At 46.1% G+C, this 22,081-nt stretch overlaps 1 protein-coding gene across 6 annotated transcripts in view; it reads right to left on the reverse strand.

Moving 5' to 3' along the window:
- Positions 1-22,081, reverse strand: part of CUX1 (cut like homeobox 1) — a 344,154-nt gene that overhangs the window by 103,934 nt on the left and 218,139 nt on the right. For all 6 annotated transcript variants that reach the window (XM_064478638.1, XM_064478637.1, XM_031432659.2 and 3 more), the window contains exons 7-8: positions 20,290-20,366; positions 18,762-18,828 (exon numbers count right to left, since the gene is read on the reverse strand). In XM_064478638.1, coding sequence (XP_064334708.1) covers positions 18,762-18,828; positions 20,290-20,366 — 144 coding nt within the window. The remainder of the gene's footprint in view (positions 1-18,761; positions 18,829-20,289; positions 20,367-22,081) is intronic.

Here is a 22,081-nt window from a genome sequence, read left to right on the forward strand (position 1 = left end):
GTGGTTTGTTTCCTTCACCCTGCAGGGCTGGGAAGTGAAACTAGAGAACCAGGCGGCTGAAGGCAGCAGCGCATTCAGAGGAAAGACAGCATCCTTCCTCTTCCTCTCACTGGCACCAAACGTCTGCATTTCGGCAGTCTAAGTGCCTTTTTTTAGGGCAACTCGAAAATGAATAATTCAGTGGTTCCTCTTCTACTTGTGAAGTGTTAGACAAACAATCCGGACGGGGCCAGACTTGCTGGCCCCACGAAGACCATCCCTTCCCTTGGTTCTGACATCATCGGATTTGGCCATGAATCTTTAAGAACACCCTCCATCCTGTCTAATCACTAAAATACCACAGAGGAAGTTCACAATACTCAGACGGAGGAAAAAAAATAGAAAGGTTAATTGCTACATAAAGTTTTCCCTCGTTGCCAAGCAAACAGTACATCAGGGCATCGCAGTCATATTGAAAACTCTGAAAATCCTATGTAGGGAATGTCTTAGTCACATCAGCTTATTGACGCGTTGAGCTTTTTCTTCAAATCCAAGCCTTAAAAAGGTATCTTCCCCGTGGAGCTCTACGCTCGAACTCCCAGGTTGTACTCTAAGAGCCTTGTTGATTCTGTGTCTTGTATTAAAGCCACCTGGAATACTTCTTGGCGGTAGGTATGATGAAAATCTGAAGCTAAACTAACAAACAACCTTTCTGGTTTTATTAGAGCATTCATTTTGGAAGGGATTCTCATTGGACATGCCAAGCCCTCTCCCATACGTTCACGGGTGGCTGGAAAACTTCAGTTGATGGAACCCCCAGGGCCCTCTGTCAGGAAGACACATTCAGCAAATAATCGCCTTATAGCTCAGCAATGCTCGTGATCACTGATGTACTACGATGTTCCTGTGATTCTGGGGTTTTTTGAATTGAAGTATAGTCAATTTACAGTGTTGTATTAATTTCTGGTATATAGCATAGTGATTCATTACATATATATATTCCTTTTCATATTTTTTTTCATTATAGGCCATAAAGAGGTATTGAATACAGTTTCCTGTGCATTTTTGTGATTCTGGACAGAAACCGGATCCTGTCACTTTCCAGATGACAGCGCAGGGTTGCCCCCCAGGTTTAACTCTTGCATAAGGACCCTGGATACCCAGGTGATAAATTAACTGAGTTTAAAAGGTAAACAATGGGATGATAAGAACCGAGGTGTCTATTTTTGTGCCTTGGGATCTACCTGGCAAGCCTCAAGTTTGTGAAAAAGATTCACCATATGGTAGAAAATATAAGATTCTCATTTTATCACTATAGTTGATAATTTTGTTAAACAGTAGCTACTTTGTAAAGGCAGTAGAAGATCCTTGGAAAATCCAAATAACGTTAAGGAATTCACCAGCAGGACTTTGTAGGTTCAGAGTGTTCTGTAAAGGACTGGGTCTCACTGCAGAGGGAGGGGGCAGGGTTAATGTCGTGAAGAGTAACTTGTTGCTATTCTCGACATATAACGTAGTAACGGTACACACAGCATGGTAAGAATTTAAAATAAACCTACGACGTTTAAAGGTTTCAGAAAGGCTCAATGATTCTGCATCTGACACTGGATTTCAGTAGTAAGAGGGGAACTAGGGCAGGGCTGGCCTGAAGACTCTGGACATGCAGAGAGTCAATTAAGCTTTGGGGGTCCATCTTCCTTAAATAGATCAGAAAATTCATGACAGGTACTGTGAACTGGGAAAAAAAAAGTATCAACAGTAAAGAAAAATGTAATTTAAGAGTTATATTGGTAAATGTAACCAGGCCAAATTCATCTATAAAAATAAAGTGCATATTTGAAGAAAACCCAAAACCTAACAAAATGTAGCAGAAACACACACTTTCAGTATAAAGGCAAAGATTGACTAGATTTCTTTAAAAGGCTGGGGTAAGGTTTTAAAGCCACACTAGCTAATACTATATACAGCAATATAACATTACAGAGAAATCAGTCATACTGAGAGAGACAGTAAATAATGAAACACAACAAGCAGGAACACGGATGGACCTAGAGATGACTGTACTGAGTGAAGTAAGTCAGACAAGGAAAGACACATATCTTATGAGATCACTTGTACCTGGAATCTAAAAAAATGTACAGATGAAGTTACTTACAAGGGACAGACTCACAGAAAACAAACTTATGGTTACCAAACGGGAGTGGGGGAGGGATAAATTAGGAGTATGGGATTAACAGATGCACACACTACCATATATAAAACAGACAATGAGGACTTACTGTATGGCACAGGGAACTATATTCAGTATCTTAAATAAGCTATCATGGAAAAGAATAAAAAGGAATAAAGATATATACACATATGTCCGTTATCACTGAATCACTTTGCTGTACACCTGAAACTAACACAATACTGTAAATCAGCTATACTTCAATTGAAAAAAAACAAACAAACAAGATTCCTGGGCCTAATCAGGAGAGATGAGGATACAGGGGGTCTAGGGTGAGGCCCTGAAATTTGCCTTTTTAACAAGTTCTCAGAAATGCTGCCCCACTGCAGGGGGCTAAATAAATTTTAAATAAGTCATGAATAAAGTAACAACAACATGACAAGCTTGAACATGCCTTAAATCATAAGGCAAGAACATCTATAAAATATGTGATAATATAAAAATGGAAAGGAATGCAATATATAGAAGTATAATTCTACTTATAAAACATACTTCACCACTCGGGGAATATGACAGAGTTCAGGGGTTCCAGTCACCTGGGATCTGAAACTCAGGTCACGGCTGACTTTAAATGGGGGATCACGAAGGTGCTAGATTTCAAACAGGACAGACGTGAGCCAAGAGCCTCCTCTGCTCTCCACAGACAAGTAAGAGATGCTCCTTTTAGGAACAGGAATGAAAGGTGAGGATCAGATGTCCTGGCTGTCACAAAAAAGCACAAATTCACCACTTGTAGGTAATATGGTCACATGCTCACCAAATCCAAGGGTTTCACTTGAGCCAATGCCCACAGAAAACCGATGAATTCAGCAAAGTCCCGTGTTTTTTGGTAAAGACAAAACAAAAAAACAAAACCTAAAACCCAAAAAACTCCTATGTCCCAGTAATAAATATCTAGAAAATGAAATAAAATACCTAGCTCATCTACAACAGGGATATAAACATTAAACATGTGGGAATTAAAATAACACGGTGTAAGTTCCATCTATAGAAAATCAAATTACAAAGGGCTAGTGGCAAAGGAAGCTAATGATGACATTTCTTATTTGCAGTTGCATTAAAGATACATAAACTATAAGTCTATCTTCCAAGTTTATTTATAAAGCTTGCCTAAAATGACAAGATGCATATAGAAAAATTAGGTGACCCAAGAAACAGTAAACTAAATGTGTAAGAAACCAAAACAGAAAACAAAGAAACATTATTAAAGCAGTTTGGTACTTATTAGAATGAAACGTCAGATCAATTGAATGAAATTCCAGGCCAATCCAGGGACATAATTATTTACATCTGATATACTACAATAAATTCCAGACAGGTTAAAGATACAACAAATTATTAAAAAAAATAAGAAAGTGGATTGGGAAGGAAAGGTCATTTTCTGTTATTGAAACCATATTAAAAATGATTAATGGCAAGGTTGATGGGGTCTATCCCATATATTTATAGTATTTCTGGACAATGAACTCACTAAGACTCAAATGAGAAGAAAATCAGTTGATAGGTAAAAGTAACGATAAATGTGAGCATGTAGTTAAAATCCAGAATACATGGAGAATTACTACCCTGTTTTCACGGTACTCACATTCATAGGATTTAAGGAAAGACAGAGAGTAAATAAGCAGATGGGAAGATGTTTGAGTTTTGTGCTAACAAACACTGAGTACAGCACCTACGAGCATCCGCCCAGAACGGCAGAGCTGGTGGGACTCACCGCGCACCACACACTGTCTGCTGGATGTGGCCCAGAAGCTCTGAGACCAGGAGTGTGGGTTCCCCAGGCCAGACGGGAGCTCTGGGTACACCTCGGCATTTTGGGTGGGGGGAGGGGAGAGAGCCTCCAGCACCTACGGCCGCTGTTGCAAAGGGTTCGTCCCTTGGTAAAAGACATGCTAAGGAGGCTGGAAACAGCTTTTGCCCTTTTTGCCCCCATGATCTCGCTGAAAAATAATTTAAATTGAAGTATAGTCAGTTCACACTGTTGTGTCAATTTCTGGTGTAAGGCATGTTTCAGCCATACATATACATACATATATTCGTTTTCATATTCTTTGAAAAATATTTTAAGGACTTATTTTTTGAAACCAAAAATTCATTGGGTAAAACCAAAATAACCAAAATGTTGAGAAATCGAGAATGGTTACATAACCTTGAATTCATCAAGAGAAGAAAATAAAATCCTGCCATCAAAATGACAAATTGGAGAGTGGGGGAGGGTATAGCTCAGTGGCATAATGCCTGCTTATAGCATGCATGAGGTCCTGGGTTCAATCCCCAGTACCTCCATTAAAAAACAAGACAAAACAAAACCCAATAACCTCCCCACCCCATCCCCCGCCGAAAAACAAATCAGCAGACAAGACGGTGTGGTCAGCACTGTATGAAATCATGTCAGACCCAAAGGACAACAGGGCTTGAACAGAGCAGGATGTCCAGAGCACGACCAGCCACAGTAGCAACATGGGCTCAGCTGCGGGACACATGCCAGCACAGCTGTGTGCATCCAAGATACATGTAAACATGTGTGTCCTTGGTCACACAACTGGTTAGGTAGTGACAGAGGCCAGTTCGGATTTCCTTTTTCACTATAAAGATGGCTAATTATTTAATCGCAAACAACAGAGATCGGTCCAGGGCAAGTGCACATGGCATCTTGGCAGCTGCTGGCTTTCAAACAGGAGCCAGACTGGAGGGTATTAGATGGTCCATTGTTCGAAGGAAGGTAGAACCAGCTGAGCCCCCAGATTTAGATCTTGCCCGTTATACCTCCTCTCTGTGGGGTCTGGAGGTATATTTAACTAAATATTCAGCACAAATTGCTTTAAAGATACACATATTCACAAGGATGGTTCAAAAGTGCTTTCTTGTTTAATCCTGGTGGTTCTGAGTTACAGAGAGCTGGGGACCCACATCACCAGTGAGTCTCTCCGAGGCTCTGCCAGGTAACTGCTTGGCAGGAGGCGGGTCCTGATGCTACTGGCTACTTTGGATTCATCAGGGCAAAGGTATGGAGGGGCTAAATCGGTCCTAATGTAATCTGATATTCAAAATTCAGAGAAGGTTACAATGAAAGAGCCTCTTTCTCCATCCCTCAGAACTCCTTCTAGACATGCTTAAGACAAATCTTTTTTTTCGTGACTGCATAAGCAAACGTAGCATACTAAACACACAGTTCTGAACCTGGCTTTTTTCACTGAATTACACATGAGAAAGCTGAGAAAGCTCCATACCACTACATGAGGGCTCTGAGTTCATCTCTAAAGAGTAATGAAAGAAGACAGACTGTCCTAGCAGTCAAAGCTCAGACGGGTTCTAGAAGACCAGGGCAGAGGGCTTGAGCAGGTTTGCCCAGCCCCGCCCCGACCAGCCCCAACACCACTTTGGAACCACTCAGACCCCGGGGCTGCACCAGGCCCCTGAGGGGCTCCAGGAGGGCCATCACAGTGCCGTCCTCTTGTCCTCTTATTTCGATCACTCTTTTCTTAAACCAAAAATCAACCATCAAACGAGTAACTGGATCAGTGTTTCCGAAAGTGTGGTCACCTGACCTCAGACGTGTAAAGGGCTGCAGAGTCCTGGGTCTCCCCGCCCCAGACCCACTGAGTCAGACACGCTGGGGTGCGGCTCAGTGACCTGCACTTTTAACCAAGGCTCTGAGGAATCCTACTCAAGTGCAGGAGTCACTGACCTGTGTGATGAGGGGCTTTTTACCGAATTCCGGTGCTTCTGGGCTGTGGGCTGGAGCTGGGAGAATGCATTACTTTGGAGTGTCACAAGTTACAGGTGGGGAGAGCCTCCCCCCGATACCAGACCTCCTTCTAGAAGAGGTCCGGAGCGACCCTCCATGTTCTGGTCTGACCGTACCCGGGGAGTCCTACATTTGAGCATTCGTCTTCCACGTCGAGGCCGGAACCACGGTTCTCGCTCACTGAAAATAATCTATGAGTAGATGCCCCAAAGAAAGACAGCTGGCAGGGGCAGCACACATGGGGCCCATTTAAAACCCACGCAGAACGGAGCCCTGCTGCCAGTGGACACATGTAACTCCACCGAGCGGCTTTCCCTGACCACCCACCTCGGCCGGCAGCTCTCTGCCCATCACCCCGCGGCCCCTTCCTCTCACTTGCTTTAATTTTCTTGGCAGCCCTTGACACTAACTCAACTTTGATTACGTGGTAACTTGCTTTTTTGCTCAGAGACGCCCTCCAGGAGGGCGGGGCCTTAGTTTTCATTCATCCAAGGAACACTTTTCGAGCACCCGGCAGGCCCTAGTCTAGGCACTGGGGACAGGGCGGTGACAGTGACGAGGTAACAGGATTCCCCGCATTCCGAGCCCAGTGAGGAGAGAGATCCTCACGTCGGGAAACACAGGTTCTGTCACAAGGAGACAAGTGGGAGGGAGGGCAGACTACCTCGGGAGGAGGAGAGGCCGGGGGGCATCGCAGGCTGTCAGCCACGAAGCACTCTGCCTCTGACTCCCAGAGAAGCGGGGGCCATCAGGGCCCTGGAAGGAGGGACAGAACCAGCTTACGATTGAGAGCGTCACTCTGGCCGCTGTTTTGCCAGGTTTGATGGAAAAGATCAGAAGTTTGGCTTCATCTGGGTGAAGCTGAGCGGGGAGGTCTGGGCTGGAAACAGGAACGTGGGAGTCAGGGGCCTCTGGATGGAACTGACAGTTATGGTGGTGAGTGAGCCTCCCAGGGAGGGAGGTAAGCAAGTGCAAAGACTGAGCCCAGAGGCCCCACACACAGGAGGCCCGGAGGAGATACTCACTGAAGAAATGAATGTTCAAATTAACCCCCAACACAGGAGGCACTGCCTCCATTTTTCCGAAAGGAGAAACGTCGCTCAGCGTGGACTGAAAACTCACTGACGCCTTCCAGTCATTATCACAACCAGCTGCAGACTTTCTGCTGCCAGTCCCTTTCCTGCAGCTGACGTAAGTTCACGGCCCCCGTTACGCTCACGGCGTTAATCCGCTGAACATGACAGGCTGTCACCTCGACTCCCACGTGGCTTCACACAGGGGTCCAGGTGTGTGACGTGCATACCGGGGGGGGGCGTGTCGGTGTTTGCCCCTCAAGGAAGGGGTCACCTGGCATGTCATCTGAGCCTTCAGAGAGTCATCTTTTTGCAATGGTAACATCAAAGGTCACTGATCACAGGTCACCATAACAAATATAATCATGGAAAAGTTTGAAATATTATGAGAATGACCAACATAGAGACATGAAGTGAGCAAATACTTTTGGAAAACAGCGCCAGCAGACTTGTTCAATGCAGGGTGGCCACAAACCTTCAGTTTGTGAAAATGTAGTATCTGTGAAGCACAATAAAGCAGCATGCAGTGAAACGAGGTGTGCCTGTATATATGTGTTCACACACACATGTGAACACGTACACATTCTGTCACACAGAATGCAAATATTTTTGCCAGTCAATCTACCAACCAATCAATAAATCAATCATCAATCTCCAGAAAGCTGTGAATTTCCCTTTGTGATTTCTACCGTTGGTATCATGTTTAGAAAGATTTTTCTCACCCTTGCATTATATAAAAAGCCACCTCAATTTTCTTCTAGGGTTTTTATGGTTTTGTTTTTCATACGTAAATATTTAAAGCATCTAGGCTTGACTTCGCAGGGGCTTGGACCTGACTCTCGTCTTCTGGGTTTTTGCCATCTATTCTGGTACTACTGATCCAAGGCTCCATCCTTCCCTAACTCATTTAAACGCAAGCCATTTTTATAGACAACTTCTTCTAAAAAAATTTCCCCTTAATTTAGAAACCTTCAAAAATACAGAAAGCCACTGGAAGAAAAGGCCAGTCAACCATATGACTACACACAGAATTAACTGCTTAACATAACTGGTCCTTTTCCCATTATTGATGACAAATTCTAAATTTCTAATTACATATGGGCTTTCCATGGAAAACAGAAGTATCCAATAATCTTTACATTCTGTAAATCCTACAAATTCTTACGGCTTTTTTAAGGGTAGAAAGATCACAGAAACACGTTAAAGTGAAAATAGTCAAACTTAAAAAGATAGATGAAAAGCTAAAAATACACGCTATCGCACAAAATTTCAAGAGTATGCTGTGTCTGTGCCCAGGCTATGTGCATAACATCCCAAACGCTACCTAATTTTGATTCTTTTCTCCCAACTCCTTTAGGTCTACCTTTAGGGAAATCAGAGCGCACACATGCGGTCGTGTGGGGGTTAATTCTCACTGATGTTGAATGCCCCCAGTCTTTGCTCTGTTCAGCAGAGCATGAAATCTCAAAGCTCAGGAGAGCAATGCGGTCGGGCTGCAAGAGCGATGCCATAAAGTTCTGCATTAAAAATTCATCCTGCAGGCTCGCCTCGGAACTCGGCTCTGGCTGAAAGGAGAGCTGGCGGGGAAATATGAGACACCCCACTGTCTTTCTGGCAATTGGAGACATTCCTCAACAAACAGCACCTCAGGAAGAGAATGAAAGGGCAAACAAGCCGTGAAGGAAATCAATGAGTTCAATTATCTAGCTCTTTCTCGCTTTCCTGTAGGAAACTTCTCATTCTGAAGCCTGGTTCCAAAAAGTTTTTTTTTTTTTTTTAATGATATCCTAGAACCAGAGCCCTGGCCAGACATCTTTGCTGGTGCCCAGATGTTTGGCACCTCTCTTAATTTGTTTTACACCAGCCCAGGGAGCCCCTAGTTCTCCAAGCCACATGGAATCAGGTCCCTGTTGAACTCCAGCTGTCACCCCGACACGTGGCTGGAGGGAACCACACTGTTCTCAGTTTAGAAGGTGGGTCCCGCACACACGTGGCATGTAGATTTCAGAAGGCGGTTACTCCGCGGTTATTAACCTCTGGAGGTTAAGGCATCAATAGCCCTGCAATCATTTGAACTCAGAACTTTCTGCCCCCAGTGTTACAGCACCCAAATGGTAACTAGTTAAGATTTTAAAATTCAGGGTCTTAGGATCATGGTGTGATACAAAAAGCACTGCACTTCAGCCCACAGCTATGGCATGCTAATACGGGCAGAGAAAGTCTTGTGATGCCGATGGACTGATTTTCAAAAGTCAAACATGGAAAATGGAGGGGTTCTTTAGGGTTGGAAGAGACTGGTTTTCTTAAATGGGCCAGGCAGGGGCGAGGGGCCTTGCAGTTTACTGAGGGCGGGTGTGCGTGTAGATACTGTGCCAGGCGCTAGGTGTGTGTGGCTGCACTTCACTCAGGAGGAAATTAAGGCCTGAGTAAGGAAACTGAGTGTCCTGCCCAAGGCTATGGCGCTCGAGGAGTCAGGAATCAAACATTGTAGTGACTCTGAGACCCGGGCTCTTCCCCTGACGCTCACAGTGTCCCCTGAATCCTGGGCAGCTCCTGCCCTGAAGGCCACTCCACAGACTCGGCTGGGAGAGACTGATGATCCTGGCTTTGGGGAAGAAACTGGGTGATAAAGTTCAAAAGGCCAAGAAATGAATGGACAGGCTCTTAAAACATGTCTGTGGTCCAGCCCATCTTCCTATTTTGCTAATGAGGGCATTGCCGCTGAGAGAGAGGGAACTGTGCTAGGCTACACCCGGCGACACAGCTGGGGCTGGACCCAGGGTCTCCTGACTCAAGGCCTAGCCCCTTCCACTGTCCACCAGCTAGAGGAGGCTGGGATGCCTGTAAGTGTCACCAAATGGCACTCTGATCACAGGGCTCTGGGAGAATTCTGGGGACCCAAACTCCCTCATCCGATAATGCCACAGAGAAGCCACAGCCACTGGTAGATGATAAAAGCACAAAGAGACAGAGCAAGTGTGAAGCTTCCTTAATTTAAATCTGTACAAGAGTGACAAATCAGGCTCCCAAACAACAGGGAACTTCATGGGTAACTGAAAAGTGCGTATTGGTCTGATGTCATTCATGAAAAAAGAAAAAAATAGAGCACCGGATAGAAAAAAGACTGAAAGGAGCTGTGCCGAAGTGTTAACAGCAGTTTCCTCTGCCTGGTGGGTTAATGAGTGATGATCAATTTTTAAAACTCTTTTAGAATTTTCTAAATTTTCGAGAATGGGCATGGGCGACTTTTGTAATTAAAAATAATAAATGTCAGATGAAGGAAACTCCCCGGGAAGGAGTTTCTCACTCCCACCAGCCTTCCTGCTTCCCTTCAGTGGCCCTTGGCTGGTCGGGGGCGTCAGATCTCATTTTTCCTGCTGCTTCAGAAACAAAGGAGACGCCCTGTGTCACGATGACCTGCAAGGCCATAGCCCTCCATGTGGCAGGTGCTCCTGTGGGGGCTCAGAAACGGCCTTGGGAGGAGTTTCACTGGGGGCAGAAGGCGGTGTGCACGTTCCAGACTGGGCTTCCATCATAATTCTTTCTTCCTGAAGCACGTGAAAGGTTTAGGTGGCTCCAGCTTTCTTCCTAGACGCCTACCCCTGACCCACCTGCCTTCACAGTGAAGGCGCACGCAGGCTGACTAGTTCAACAAAGCCCCGCGTGTCAGTGAGGCCAGGAGGCACGTGGCGTGCGGGGAGCGAGACAAGGGCCCTCCTCTGAGGCAGCTTGGGAGACGTGTGCCAACTCTGTGCAGTCTGCGGGGACACACCAGTCACCTTCCTCGAGCCCCACGAGCAGGAAGGCGCACGTTACCCTGCCCACCTTGCAGCTCACAAACGTGCTCCCATTGTTTACCAACTGATGTTTTCTCCAACAATCCCCTGACCTGTTCCCTTTAGCTGCAAACTGTGAGTTCTCCAAGACTGTCCTTTATAATGAATCAGAAAAACTTTAAGGATCTCTTAAAAAACCAAAAATTTTATAAAAGCAAGCCAAACCCAAGGATAGCCTACGAATAATGCTTTTCTCTACCACACCCTCTCCAAGCATGCAAGACAAACGCAACTGCTCTCTCTGTATTCATCAACATGTTCATACACACACGCGTACAGTACAAGCTGTATGTACACGCGTGTAGTACGTTTTTGTGTAAGAGTGTGTGAGCCTGTGTGTTGGTGTGCACATTGCATCTTTAACTCCCTTGCCCTCTTTACTCTGTGGTTCCATCACCTGACACAATGCCTGCGTTTTAACATGGTGTTTTATGATTAGCCAAAGGGGAGGAGGAGTAAAGATTGCCAATTCTCACTGATGCCTTATAATTTCTAGACCCGCCTGGAGTCGACAGAACAGGTGAAGAATCCTTGGTACTCTGAGGAATTTCTACCTGGATTTGCAAATAGGAAGCCACACCCTTCTTTCTGCAGAGTTCCCAGACTGGGGAAAACTCCAGATCAGGGCTGCACAGCTCCGAGAAGGCAAACAGATGTAGTCAGCGCAAAAGCCAAGGAAAGCCCTTTAAGGACTCACCTAGACATCACATTTTAGGTATGAAGCAAAATGCTCGTCCAGAGAGAGAAAATCCCAGGAATTCTACAAAATGCACGTGCTCTTTTGCAGAGAAGATACAGGGGGAAAAAAGTCATCAATTGTTCCTGGCAAGTCTGATTTCTCTCTAAGGTTTAACAGGCAGGAGTTTCTTTATTCAAGTCCATCCCCTCGAAACCATCTAAGTAGCTGCTTCTCTATTTTTAGGGAAATTAATCTAACCAGGATAATTACAGCAACCCGTACTGGAAACTGATGACTCATCAAAAAGCCAGGAAATAGAAAATGTGACATTCTTAAAGGTACAGCAGAAAGACTCCATTTCAGGACCCTGAGATTGGTCTTTTCAAATTCAATTGGGAAGAAAAATTTGTCTAATGTGAGGGTTCTGATTCCCGGGCTCTACCTGGCTCAGTTTCCTAAGTCTCACATGTGGAACTGTAAAAAAAAATAAAGAGAAATCAGTCCACAAGAGTAAAAGCAATGGGGCTGGTAGAGAGGGAGAGAAAGAAGTCTTGAAATCCTTCAAGAAGGCCGTTAACCTGGTGAACTTGCTCGCAGGGAACACTGCTCTTTTTTTTTTTTTCCCAAAAGAATTTTACTTATTTTTTTATTATCATTTCCCCCCGCTTTGTAGGGGGGAGGTAATTAGGTTTATTTATTCATTTGTCTATTTATTTTTAACAGAGGGATTGGGGATTGAACCCAGGACCTCATGCATGCTAAGCACGCTCTCTACCACTGAGCTAGACCCTCCCCAGCAACACTGCCCTCTTAAGAAGGCAGCACAAAAATAGGCTTTATAGGCCACAGTGGTAGTGTGCAGAAAGCATTGGATTTGGAGTCCAAAGGACTAGATTTGGGGCCTGACTCTGTGCTCCAAGGACTGACTCCTCATCTATGCAATGAACATGGCAGACACTTCCTCCACGACTGCTGAAAAGAGTGAACAAGCTGCCACATGACAAAGTGCTGCGACATAGTCCGGGGAGATCCAGCTGCGTGGACCGTTTCGATCTCACCGCCGTTCACGGCATACTGGCTGCATTTCCCACCCGCAGAGTCGTGTCCCCAACTGTGAGCACCCTCACGTTGTCGAATCTCATTTTAGGGCCTCCATGCCCACTGGTAGGACACAGAATTCCTGTCTCCATCATGCAGGGTGCTGGGCATAGGCGCCCCTAAACAATTTTAATAAAGTCCTAAGCCAAGCTGGCTTGGGAAAGTTTTCTGCTTTCTCAGAGCATATTGCATTTTGTGATAAAACACTGGTTATATATATGATAAAAAGAAAGTACTCTAACATTAACACACGTGAAGGTCCTCATAAATATCTCTCTTGTAATGTACTATGTAATTATGTGTGCATACAATGCGTGCTTTAAAAAAAGTATATAGGCAAGGAATACCACATGAGTAACGTTAAGAAATATGAATTTTACTGGCAGGAAAGGTTTGGGAGGTGCAAATTCTCCTAAGACGAACATGAGCTATAAAAAAAATGCCGCGTTTCAGTGCAATTCAATATTTTCTTTCATCGGAGGCTCAGAGCCTCAGCCCACAAGTTAAGAGGAATGTACTAAGCTAACTGTTAGTGTTACAACTGAAGCTTCCTTTTTTCTGGGGGGGACAGAGCAAAGAGGTGGCTGTGGACTTGAGCAAAAATGGGAATTCCTGCATTTTGGCCCAGAATGCTAGTATCTTGGCCGGGAGGGCGACATTCCTCCTGTGATGGGCATCAGCCACCTAAGCCTAACTACAAGTGAGCAGCTGCATGAGGCAGGCGTGGAGTCGGGGGCGGGGCGGGGCGGGGCGGGGGGAGCTGTCCAGGCCTTTCTCCTGGGGCCACAAAAGATGTCTGCCCACCTCCAAGGGCATCCCAGGGAACCATTTAAATCTTAAAATCCAAGCAGCTCTACTTTGCTAGAATCTCCAAGTTTAGGTCAATCAGGGTGACTAAGTCTATCTGCTAAGAGAACTAGGGGGATCTGTACACAGGGTGACCATCTGAGGAGGAGGTACTTTTGTAACTTAAAAAAAAAAAAGCAGAGAAATAATTCATTTATTTAACCCAGAAACGGTTATAATCTGAACCCCTGCAATCCTATTACACAACAACTGTTTTGGCAAGCCCCCCTCTGTTCCAACAAATATTAAACTGTGCTTGCCATTTGTCTAAGGAATCTTGCATTAATAAACATGAAGAAGAACACTTTTACCTCCCACTCTCAACGACAGGACAAAACAAAGACCAGCTGTATTCATCAATGGGTCCTTGTTCTGCACATAAAGGCTAATTACATTTTGCTTCAAGCCTACACATGGAAAACTTTACTGCGGCTGTCCCTGTCCCAGCCAGCCGTGCCGGCCCAGCTGACGCAGGCCCAGGGCTGCACACAGTCAGCGGGGCTCCAGACAGCCTCGCTGCCTCTGACCCGCAGGCTTCTGTCCAAAATGGGGGTGAGGGATGGCCACCCCAGTGGCATCTCCCAGTGATGGAGAGACGAAGCATCCATCACGTGCTGTTCAACTCTCCTGGGGAGACGACACCACTGGGGCCAGTCTTCTCCAAGGCCCATGAATTTCAGAAACGCACGCGCACCACGCCCAGGGCAAGCTCGTCTTGACAGCCTCTACTCGTGAACAACAGAATAGCTGACAGTGATTAGTGACGGCGACTACTGCTATCACTGTCCTGGGCACTACACACACACCTAATTACTCTTCACAGCCACCCAGTGTCCTGACTACTATTATGCCCATTATACAGACGAGAAAGGAGAGACACAGAGGTCAATGGGCTTATCCAAGGACACAGACAGTGAGCAGGGGACCCCAGTCATCCACTCAAAGCCCACGTTCCACGATGCCTCCCCCACTCCCTTCCTGCATTTTCTGTCAGTAGGTTTTTAAGAATCCCTTCCTTCAAAGAGAGAAAATACATCGTTTTGAAATGTTTTAAGGCCATTTGTGAAAAGGTTCGCCACCGGCGGGCTTATATTCGTATGTATTAATGAAAAGATGTCTAGTCTAATATGATATGCGTAGGTCTGGCCTGAGGCAGATAAGAGAGCAACAAACCTTTCCCAGAAAATAAAAGGGGAGAGGAATGCGGAGGGGGAAACTTCACGTGGGATCTCAAAGACCGAAGCAATTGTCTCAGAAGTTAAAAGAAAGTAGTAATTATTATCTCAGTCCATTTTCTGCATTTTTTATGGATTACTTACTCTGGGAACCATTTACAGTTAAGTGTTTGGCCCTGGGCTGCCTTTTGTTAGCCGTCCATCTCTGATGTGGGAAATGCTGATCCAACTGAGCCTTCATCCACACCCCACCCCGAACCCCAATCCCACCTGGCCTCCGTGGAGCTTTGGGCTGGTCCTCGGGGGATCAGCCTCGCCAGCCCTGTGTTTTCACAGACTGTCCTCCTTTGCCTCCAGCAACCCCTCACCTCAGCTCATCTTTCCGCCTCAAATCACAGGCCACCCCCTTCAGGAAGGCTTCCTGGACCCTCCTGTCCTTTGGCTCCAGCTGGGTGGGGTCCTGCGTGGAGACCCGCCATCCCCATGGTCAGCTCCCCCTCCCCCGCTGCTCCGCTGGCTGGGGGGAGTCCCGGCAGGCGGAGGGAGGAGCGTTAGGTCAGGGATTGCTGGTGCTGCCCTGGATCCCTGCCCCTTCCCAAAGGCCACAGCTCCTTTCCAGCTGGCCCCTGCAAACAGAGGTGTGGTGAGGTAGGGCCAGTGCTTGCTCAGGATGCCTCGACCCCTCTGGTCTCCTCCCCGCCGTGCCCTGACCTTCCAAATTGGAGGAGGCCGTCTGTCTTCTGCGGACGCCCTAACGGCACAGGGGCTGTGCTCACGTCCCCTCTAACACGGCAGTGGTGATGCTGGACCACGATGGCTTGTCTCCCCCTGAGCCTTTTATCTCGGAACTTCCAGAGCCCAGCACAGGTCTAGGCACAGAGGAGGCCTCCAGGAATATCAGGAGGCTAACGAGGGGGTCTGTCACCTTTGAGTCATGCCCTCCAGGCTTGTTCTCTCCACGCACGCGCACGTACCCGGCACATCTCTGCCTCCCCCCTCTCTGGAGGAGACGAGAGGATTTCCTGCTGTGATCACAGGAGGGGACACACCCCAAGAGCACCCACGCCCTTTCAGTAGTCTGTAGCAACTGCCACCGTCCTGGGGCATACGCGATGGAACGACCGACCCCCATGCTTTCTGATTCTCCTTTCCATCTATTAGTTCAATGAAAACGATCAAGTAACATGTAGATTTTCACTTACTCAGATTTTGAGGGGAAAAACATCTTTTTGGCTTGAAGATGCACTAATCTGATGGGAAACAGTCTAGAGACATTTCTCCTGGAGCCCCGCCAACCATCGTCATGTCTCATCCAAGGCCGGTGGGCTGGGGGTCCTAGGAGAGGTCTGGGCTCAGGAGAAGCGGCCTCTGGTGCTCCCCTGGGTGACCCTGCTGATTCAGGAGACCCCGGATCTAATGATCTTACCCGTCACATGACAGGGCTGGCTGCTTAGGAAAAGCCCGGGGTCCCTGCACCTATAAACAGTAACTTAGAAAAATACTTGAGACTGAAAATCACCCCGTCATCTCAAGAGGCACCTCTGACCCCCACCCTGGGAGCGGGAGCAGGATCACCTGGGAACAGGTGACTGGGCTGCTGGTTGGTAACTGGTGGTTCTGGCTGATATGGGAATCATCCCCCGGCGTCACCCTGGCCTACAGCAAGGCCAGCGGAGGGTGGGGATAGGGAGCAGACGGCCCTTCCTCTCTTGCTCTGTCCCCCAGTCACTCCCTGGCTGCCACAATCCCTCCTTAGAGGAGATGCACGCCTGTGAGGGGGCTGGGCGGGGGAGGGGGTGTAAGCACTTCCTAGATGCCTGTTCTCTAGGCTTTGCTTCTTCAACCCCTAAAGCAGATCACATGGACACACATTTTCTATGTGGTTTTGTAGAAGCCCAAGAAGAGAATAAGAAGTTATGAATCTAAACCAGGGCCCAGGACTTGGCCATCCTGTGACAGGTGGCATTCTGAGCTGTCAATTTCTGACAGTTTCAGCAGACGCTCGATGTCACCAGGCAATGAGTGCACCTCCCCAGTGTGCATGCAGGAGACACTGGCTTCTGGAATTTAAGCTTTGGTGACAGTCTCAGATCACTGGCTTTTCAACTGAGATCCACAGGAAGAACTACATTTTCCCTTGCAAGCCAATAACTGTGTATTTTCAGGTTTATACACATAATTTAAACAAAAGTGTCACAAAACAATACCTAACTTTACTAACTGCCATGAGCCATGACACTTTCTATTCTATTCTTTGTTTTAGATTCTATTTCTTACCTAACTAGCCGGTCGCCATTCATGATTCCACAATTGCGACCCAGTTTGAAAACCATGGGTTTAGATGGCTTTAGAGGTTGGCTGCACAAATTTTTTTTTAAGTGCATAATAAAGCAAATTTGCATTGTATAATGATAGTCTATAACAATGCACAAAATGCAGCTCTGCCTTTTAAGAGGTGTGGTTTAACAAAAATTAAATAAATCAGCCAAAAACAGTGAGCTAATCCAATATATCATCACCAAAGTCACTATGAACTTTGCTGGCAAGTAAAATGACATGGATGAGAGTGGATGAATGAAGGAATTAACATATCATCTTCAGATCAAACTGTTTTATGGAAGCAACGCTACAAACTGAGGCTCGAGCTCTGCATCAGATGAAAATGTTACAATTTTGAAAAACCAAATTTCCAGAGAAAAACAACCTATGTAGTAGAAAAAAGTCCAGGCAGAAATAATAGAAAAACAAAGATGACACGCCGGCAGAAGAGAGAACCCGACATGACCCCGAGGAGCGCCAAGGTAATGACAGTTGGTACGTCTTGGAGGGTGAGGAACCCTCAGGCTGTGGTTTGGTGGGGGGTGGGGGGGAGACACACCTGCCAGCCCATCGACAGTGATGCCCTGGGTTGGAAGGGTTAATACCAGAACCACCAATAGAGTGTAATTTTACTGGTTACCATACCTTAGGATCAGAGGAGGGGAAAATAATCTGGTGGGTTCCACCCAGATTAGCTATGCCAGCAAGTCAGCTGGAGTCGCCAAGACTGACCGGGATGTTTTGGTCTTCACGAAGTTCTGTGCTCATGATCGCAATCGGTTCTGATCACCAGGCTCGGGGAGCTGGGCTCTGAAGGTGTCGAGCTACTAAACAACCCAGTGAAGGTCAAGAGCCCACCCACCACGTGCCCCGAGAGCAGCTGGCCCGGCAGCAACCTCAAGGGCCGAGGGCGAGTGTGCTGGGGCAGAGGGATGCCGAGCCCAGCGCCAGTGCCCCACGCGGCGGGAGCCGGCGGGGAGGGCGGGGCTTTTCAGAGCCACTTCCCCACTCGAGCGCCCACCTAGGGCCTCCAGAGAGATACAACTGTCGAGGGTTGGGGGGTACCCAGTTTTCGGCTAGAGATGGGAGGAGCCTCTCAGAACAGGAAAAAGTTGTCAAACTTTAGCCTGGTGTTACTGGGTATGAGTTGTTGCTTCTTCATCTTTCTTGATTTGTATCAGTGTTCCTTCTTCCTTCCTGCTGTTCTGTGTGGAGGGTGGGCTGTCAACAGTGTACCCACAGTAGATGACCGATTTCCTTCCGACCAGAGCCTTGTGTGATACACCTGCCCAAACAGGCACGCTCCCTTTGTGTACGTGTCTGCCCACAGACGCCCAGCACTGTCACATGTGATTTGAACAAATACACCTGTGTGGGAGCGAAGGACTTGGGCACAGGTAAAAGGTGATGTGCTTTGCACAGACCAAGCTCCACAAAATGCCCCAAGTATCACAGCATCTATAAGCTAACTCTTTTCCAAACTTTCTTAGCAAAAGGCACAGTGGTGACCAGGCTTCACAATAATTAAGGGGAAAAAAAAGCTTCAGTTGGAAGGATTGTTCTAACAACACCAGAGCTTACTGTCACGTCTTGGGCAGGTCCTGGGAACAACACCCTATTCCTTACAAAAGCTCAGAGGCCAAGGATCTTCTAAACCCTGTGCTGATTTGCAAAGCCAACAGACTGGAGGGCGAGCAGGGAACTCTCTCATGAATTAGCAAACTCGGGAGATACCTGACCAAAGGCATGCAGATGGAGGAAATCAGGCAGAGACTTACTTGGCAGTAATTTCTTCATCGTATTTGGTTTTCAGGTCAAATAATTCTGTTCGAGTTTTTTCCAGGGCTGAAAGGCAGAGGACATAAAACCATAATGTAAGACATTAATTGTTCAGATTAAATTAGAGAGAAAAGTAGACATATATTCTCATTTCAAAAGAGGCAAAGATCACAAAAGTACACACAGAATGGAACAGAAAATCCCCTTCCACGGCCAGCTTGCCTCATTGCACACTCCTCTTCCAAGATAACCACTGTTACTAGTTTAGTGTGCAGATTTCCTGCTTTTAAACAAATTTTACTATTAAAATTTTTTCCATACATAATTGGATGTAAAGTGTGTGTGTATATATATATTTTTCACCCCCCTCCCCAATAAATAGGACAATACAGATATCTTCTGATGCTTGCCCTATGCCCTTGGCAGAAGCATGGAAATCTCTGCATGTTGGGACACAGGCAATGACAGTAGCAGCTGGCTCTTGGACAGGGCTTGCCACATGCCTGGTGCTTCGGGAGACCTGGAAGGGAAGGTGCTGGGTAAGGAGCCTGGACTTTGCCACTTCAGATAAACGCCGCCCAGCTGGCCTCCCAGGAGGCACTGACATTCCCAGCAATACCCAGAGCGCGACCACTTCCCTCTGCTCTCACCAGCACTGGCTACTATCAATTAAAACAAAATTTTTGACAGTCTCACAGCCAAAACAATCTTTCACTGATTTAATGAGCATTTCCCTGACTCTTAAAAAAATTCCGTGCATCTCGTGCCACGAGCGTCTCTTCTGTAAACTGCCTGCTCCCGCCCTTGGCCCGTTGTTCTCCTGGGCTGCGTATCTATTTTGCTTGATTTGCAGGTGATCTTTCTATTTTTTGGATATTATTTGTCTGTGAATGTGTGGTGATGATATTCTCCCACTCTGCCATTTGTGTTTTTTTTTTTAAACTTGGATTATGATGTCTTCTGATTTTTTTTTCCACATTGAAGTTAAATATAGAGTGCAGTTTCCCTTTCAGAATAAAAAGAAAAAAAGGCACAAAGAAGTTTAAAGAAGTGATGAAAACCTCGGCACGACCTTTTTTGGTATCTTTAAAGTTTTAGAAGTCTGCATTACTGTTCTCCTTTAACTTCACAGGGTGGAAATCAGGCTTCAACCCCCTCCCCACCATTATTGTTCCAAATGAGATGTCAGCCCTTGACAGTTTGGTGATTTAGACGTGTTTGTTGGAGAAAGAGCAGGAAGAAAGGATGGCTTGTGGAAGTGATGCAAATGGGATGCAAAGCCTCCCACCTTGACACCACGACTCAGCACGGGTGACTCATGCAGTCGAGGTGGAGAAGCTGCCTGTTGCGGGGGGGGCGGGGTGAGGTGTCTGAGGCACGAAGGGGTGTGGGCTCCTTCCCTCCTCCAGGCTCCCTGCGCCGGGGCGCCAAGTATCAGAGGGGACCTGGAGGGACTGGGAAATGGAGCAAACCTGCCTGGTGTCAGCTTTGCCTGCAGCCACCTGACCAGCAGGAAGGAGAGCACACCTGTTTGCAGAGTCTGAACTTTATGTTCCGCCTCTTCCAGCTTTGAGGTGGTAGACATCTGGGTCTCCTGCAGCTTTCTGAAAAAGGAGAGAAAAAAAGCCAGATTGGTCATCGCGTTAACGAACTCACAAACATCTTGTGTGTCGTGGAGCTCCGGCGATGCGCTGTCTCCACTGGGACGCGTGGCCGGGTACCACTTGACCACCCGACTCGGCACCCACACATCACAGGAGGGGAAGCGTGCATCCTTGGGACCTGACGTGAGGTAACTGATGTAGGTTATCCTAAATGTAGCTTGTTCTTAAATGCCAGATATTAAAAAGAGAAGAAGAAAAAATCATCATCACGCACTCATTGTTTTCTGAACTTAGCCCAAGAAGAATGACACATTTACATTTCGCTGACGCTGTGAAGGAATTTATCGGAATAAAGGATGTACTAAAGAGATGTGACAGCTGTTCCGTTTCTGTTAGAATGGAATGCAAATGCAACTCTAATACCTAATGGGGACATTCTGAATGTTTTCAGCCGCATTCCATGTATTTAAATTTCCCATGATGTCCAAATGAATTCCCTGGTCAATAAATAGCATTCCTTCCTCCTCATTGGCAGAAAAGTCTCTAAAAATAAGGTTATTATTTTTACATCATATGAATATAACACATGCTCTTGTAAGAAGAAACCTGGGAGTACAGAAAAGTAGAAATTACACAGTTAAAAAAGTCACCCAGATTTCCATCATCTATGGAAAAGCATCACTGACATTTTCACATATTTCAATTGTAAAACTAATAAATGCTCTGAGTTAAAAAAACAAACAAACCCAAACCACAAATATTATAAGAGCAGGGAAGGTAAAAATGTCCTCTTCTTTCCTCGGCTCTATTTGTACTTCTCAGATAGACTTCTTTTGTAGCTTTCTAAAATCTTTCTAGATGTACAGAAATACAGCGCAACGTGCAAATACACTGCAGTGTACTGTAAACTCGGATGTGATATATTACAGCGTAATATATACTCCCCGCCCCTTCGTTTTAATACAAAAGGGATCAGAGCGCCTACAGGACCCTGCAGCTGGCTTTCCCACTTATCTTGAGCCATGGAAAACTCCAGCATAGGTAACTCCTCCTCTTCTTACTAAATAACTGACCCGAGCCTCGTTGGACCCTTAGATGGCTCATCATTCCTTTCTACCAAACAATTCCACAACGATCATGGCATAGATGTTGCTGCATAATTCCGACAGTGATTTGGCTGGCTAAAATTCTCACAGAGGGATTACAAGGGTGAAAGGGTCTGTGGACTTTGGGGGGTTGTTTTGAGAGCTATTGAGAAACTTTCCAACAAAAACCTTACCAATTTAAACTCTTGCCAGTGACATTCGAGAGTGTTCTGCTGTGCCAACACTGGGTAAACTTAAACTGAACTTCACTGCTGAATAAAGCTGAGCTGTGCTTTGTGTGGACTGTCTGCGCATCTCCTTTGCCCATTTTTTGCAGCACTGATCCTTTCCTTACTAATTTGTAAGAGTCCTTTGTTTATACAGAAAATTAGCCCTTTTTCCTATGTGGTGTAAATATTTCTCTCCAGTTTTTTGATGGTTTAAAAATGTTGTTCATTGTTATTTGTTTTTAAGAAGTCTGTATTAAATTTGAAGCAGTCACATTTATGTCAATTTTCTTTTATGCTTAGAAAGATCTTCTCACTCTAAGATTATTAAAAACAAATTATTGGCCCACATTTTCTTCTAGTATGTACATGATTTAATTATTCATATTTCTATCCTAGATCT

The sequence above is a fragment of the Camelus dromedarius genome, chromosome 24 (genome assembly GCF_036321535.1).
Source record: "Camelus dromedarius isolate mCamDro1 chromosome 24, mCamDro1.pat, whole genome shotgun sequence".
Taxonomy (NCBI): domain Eukaryota; kingdom Metazoa; phylum Chordata; class Mammalia; order Artiodactyla; family Camelidae; genus Camelus; species Camelus dromedarius.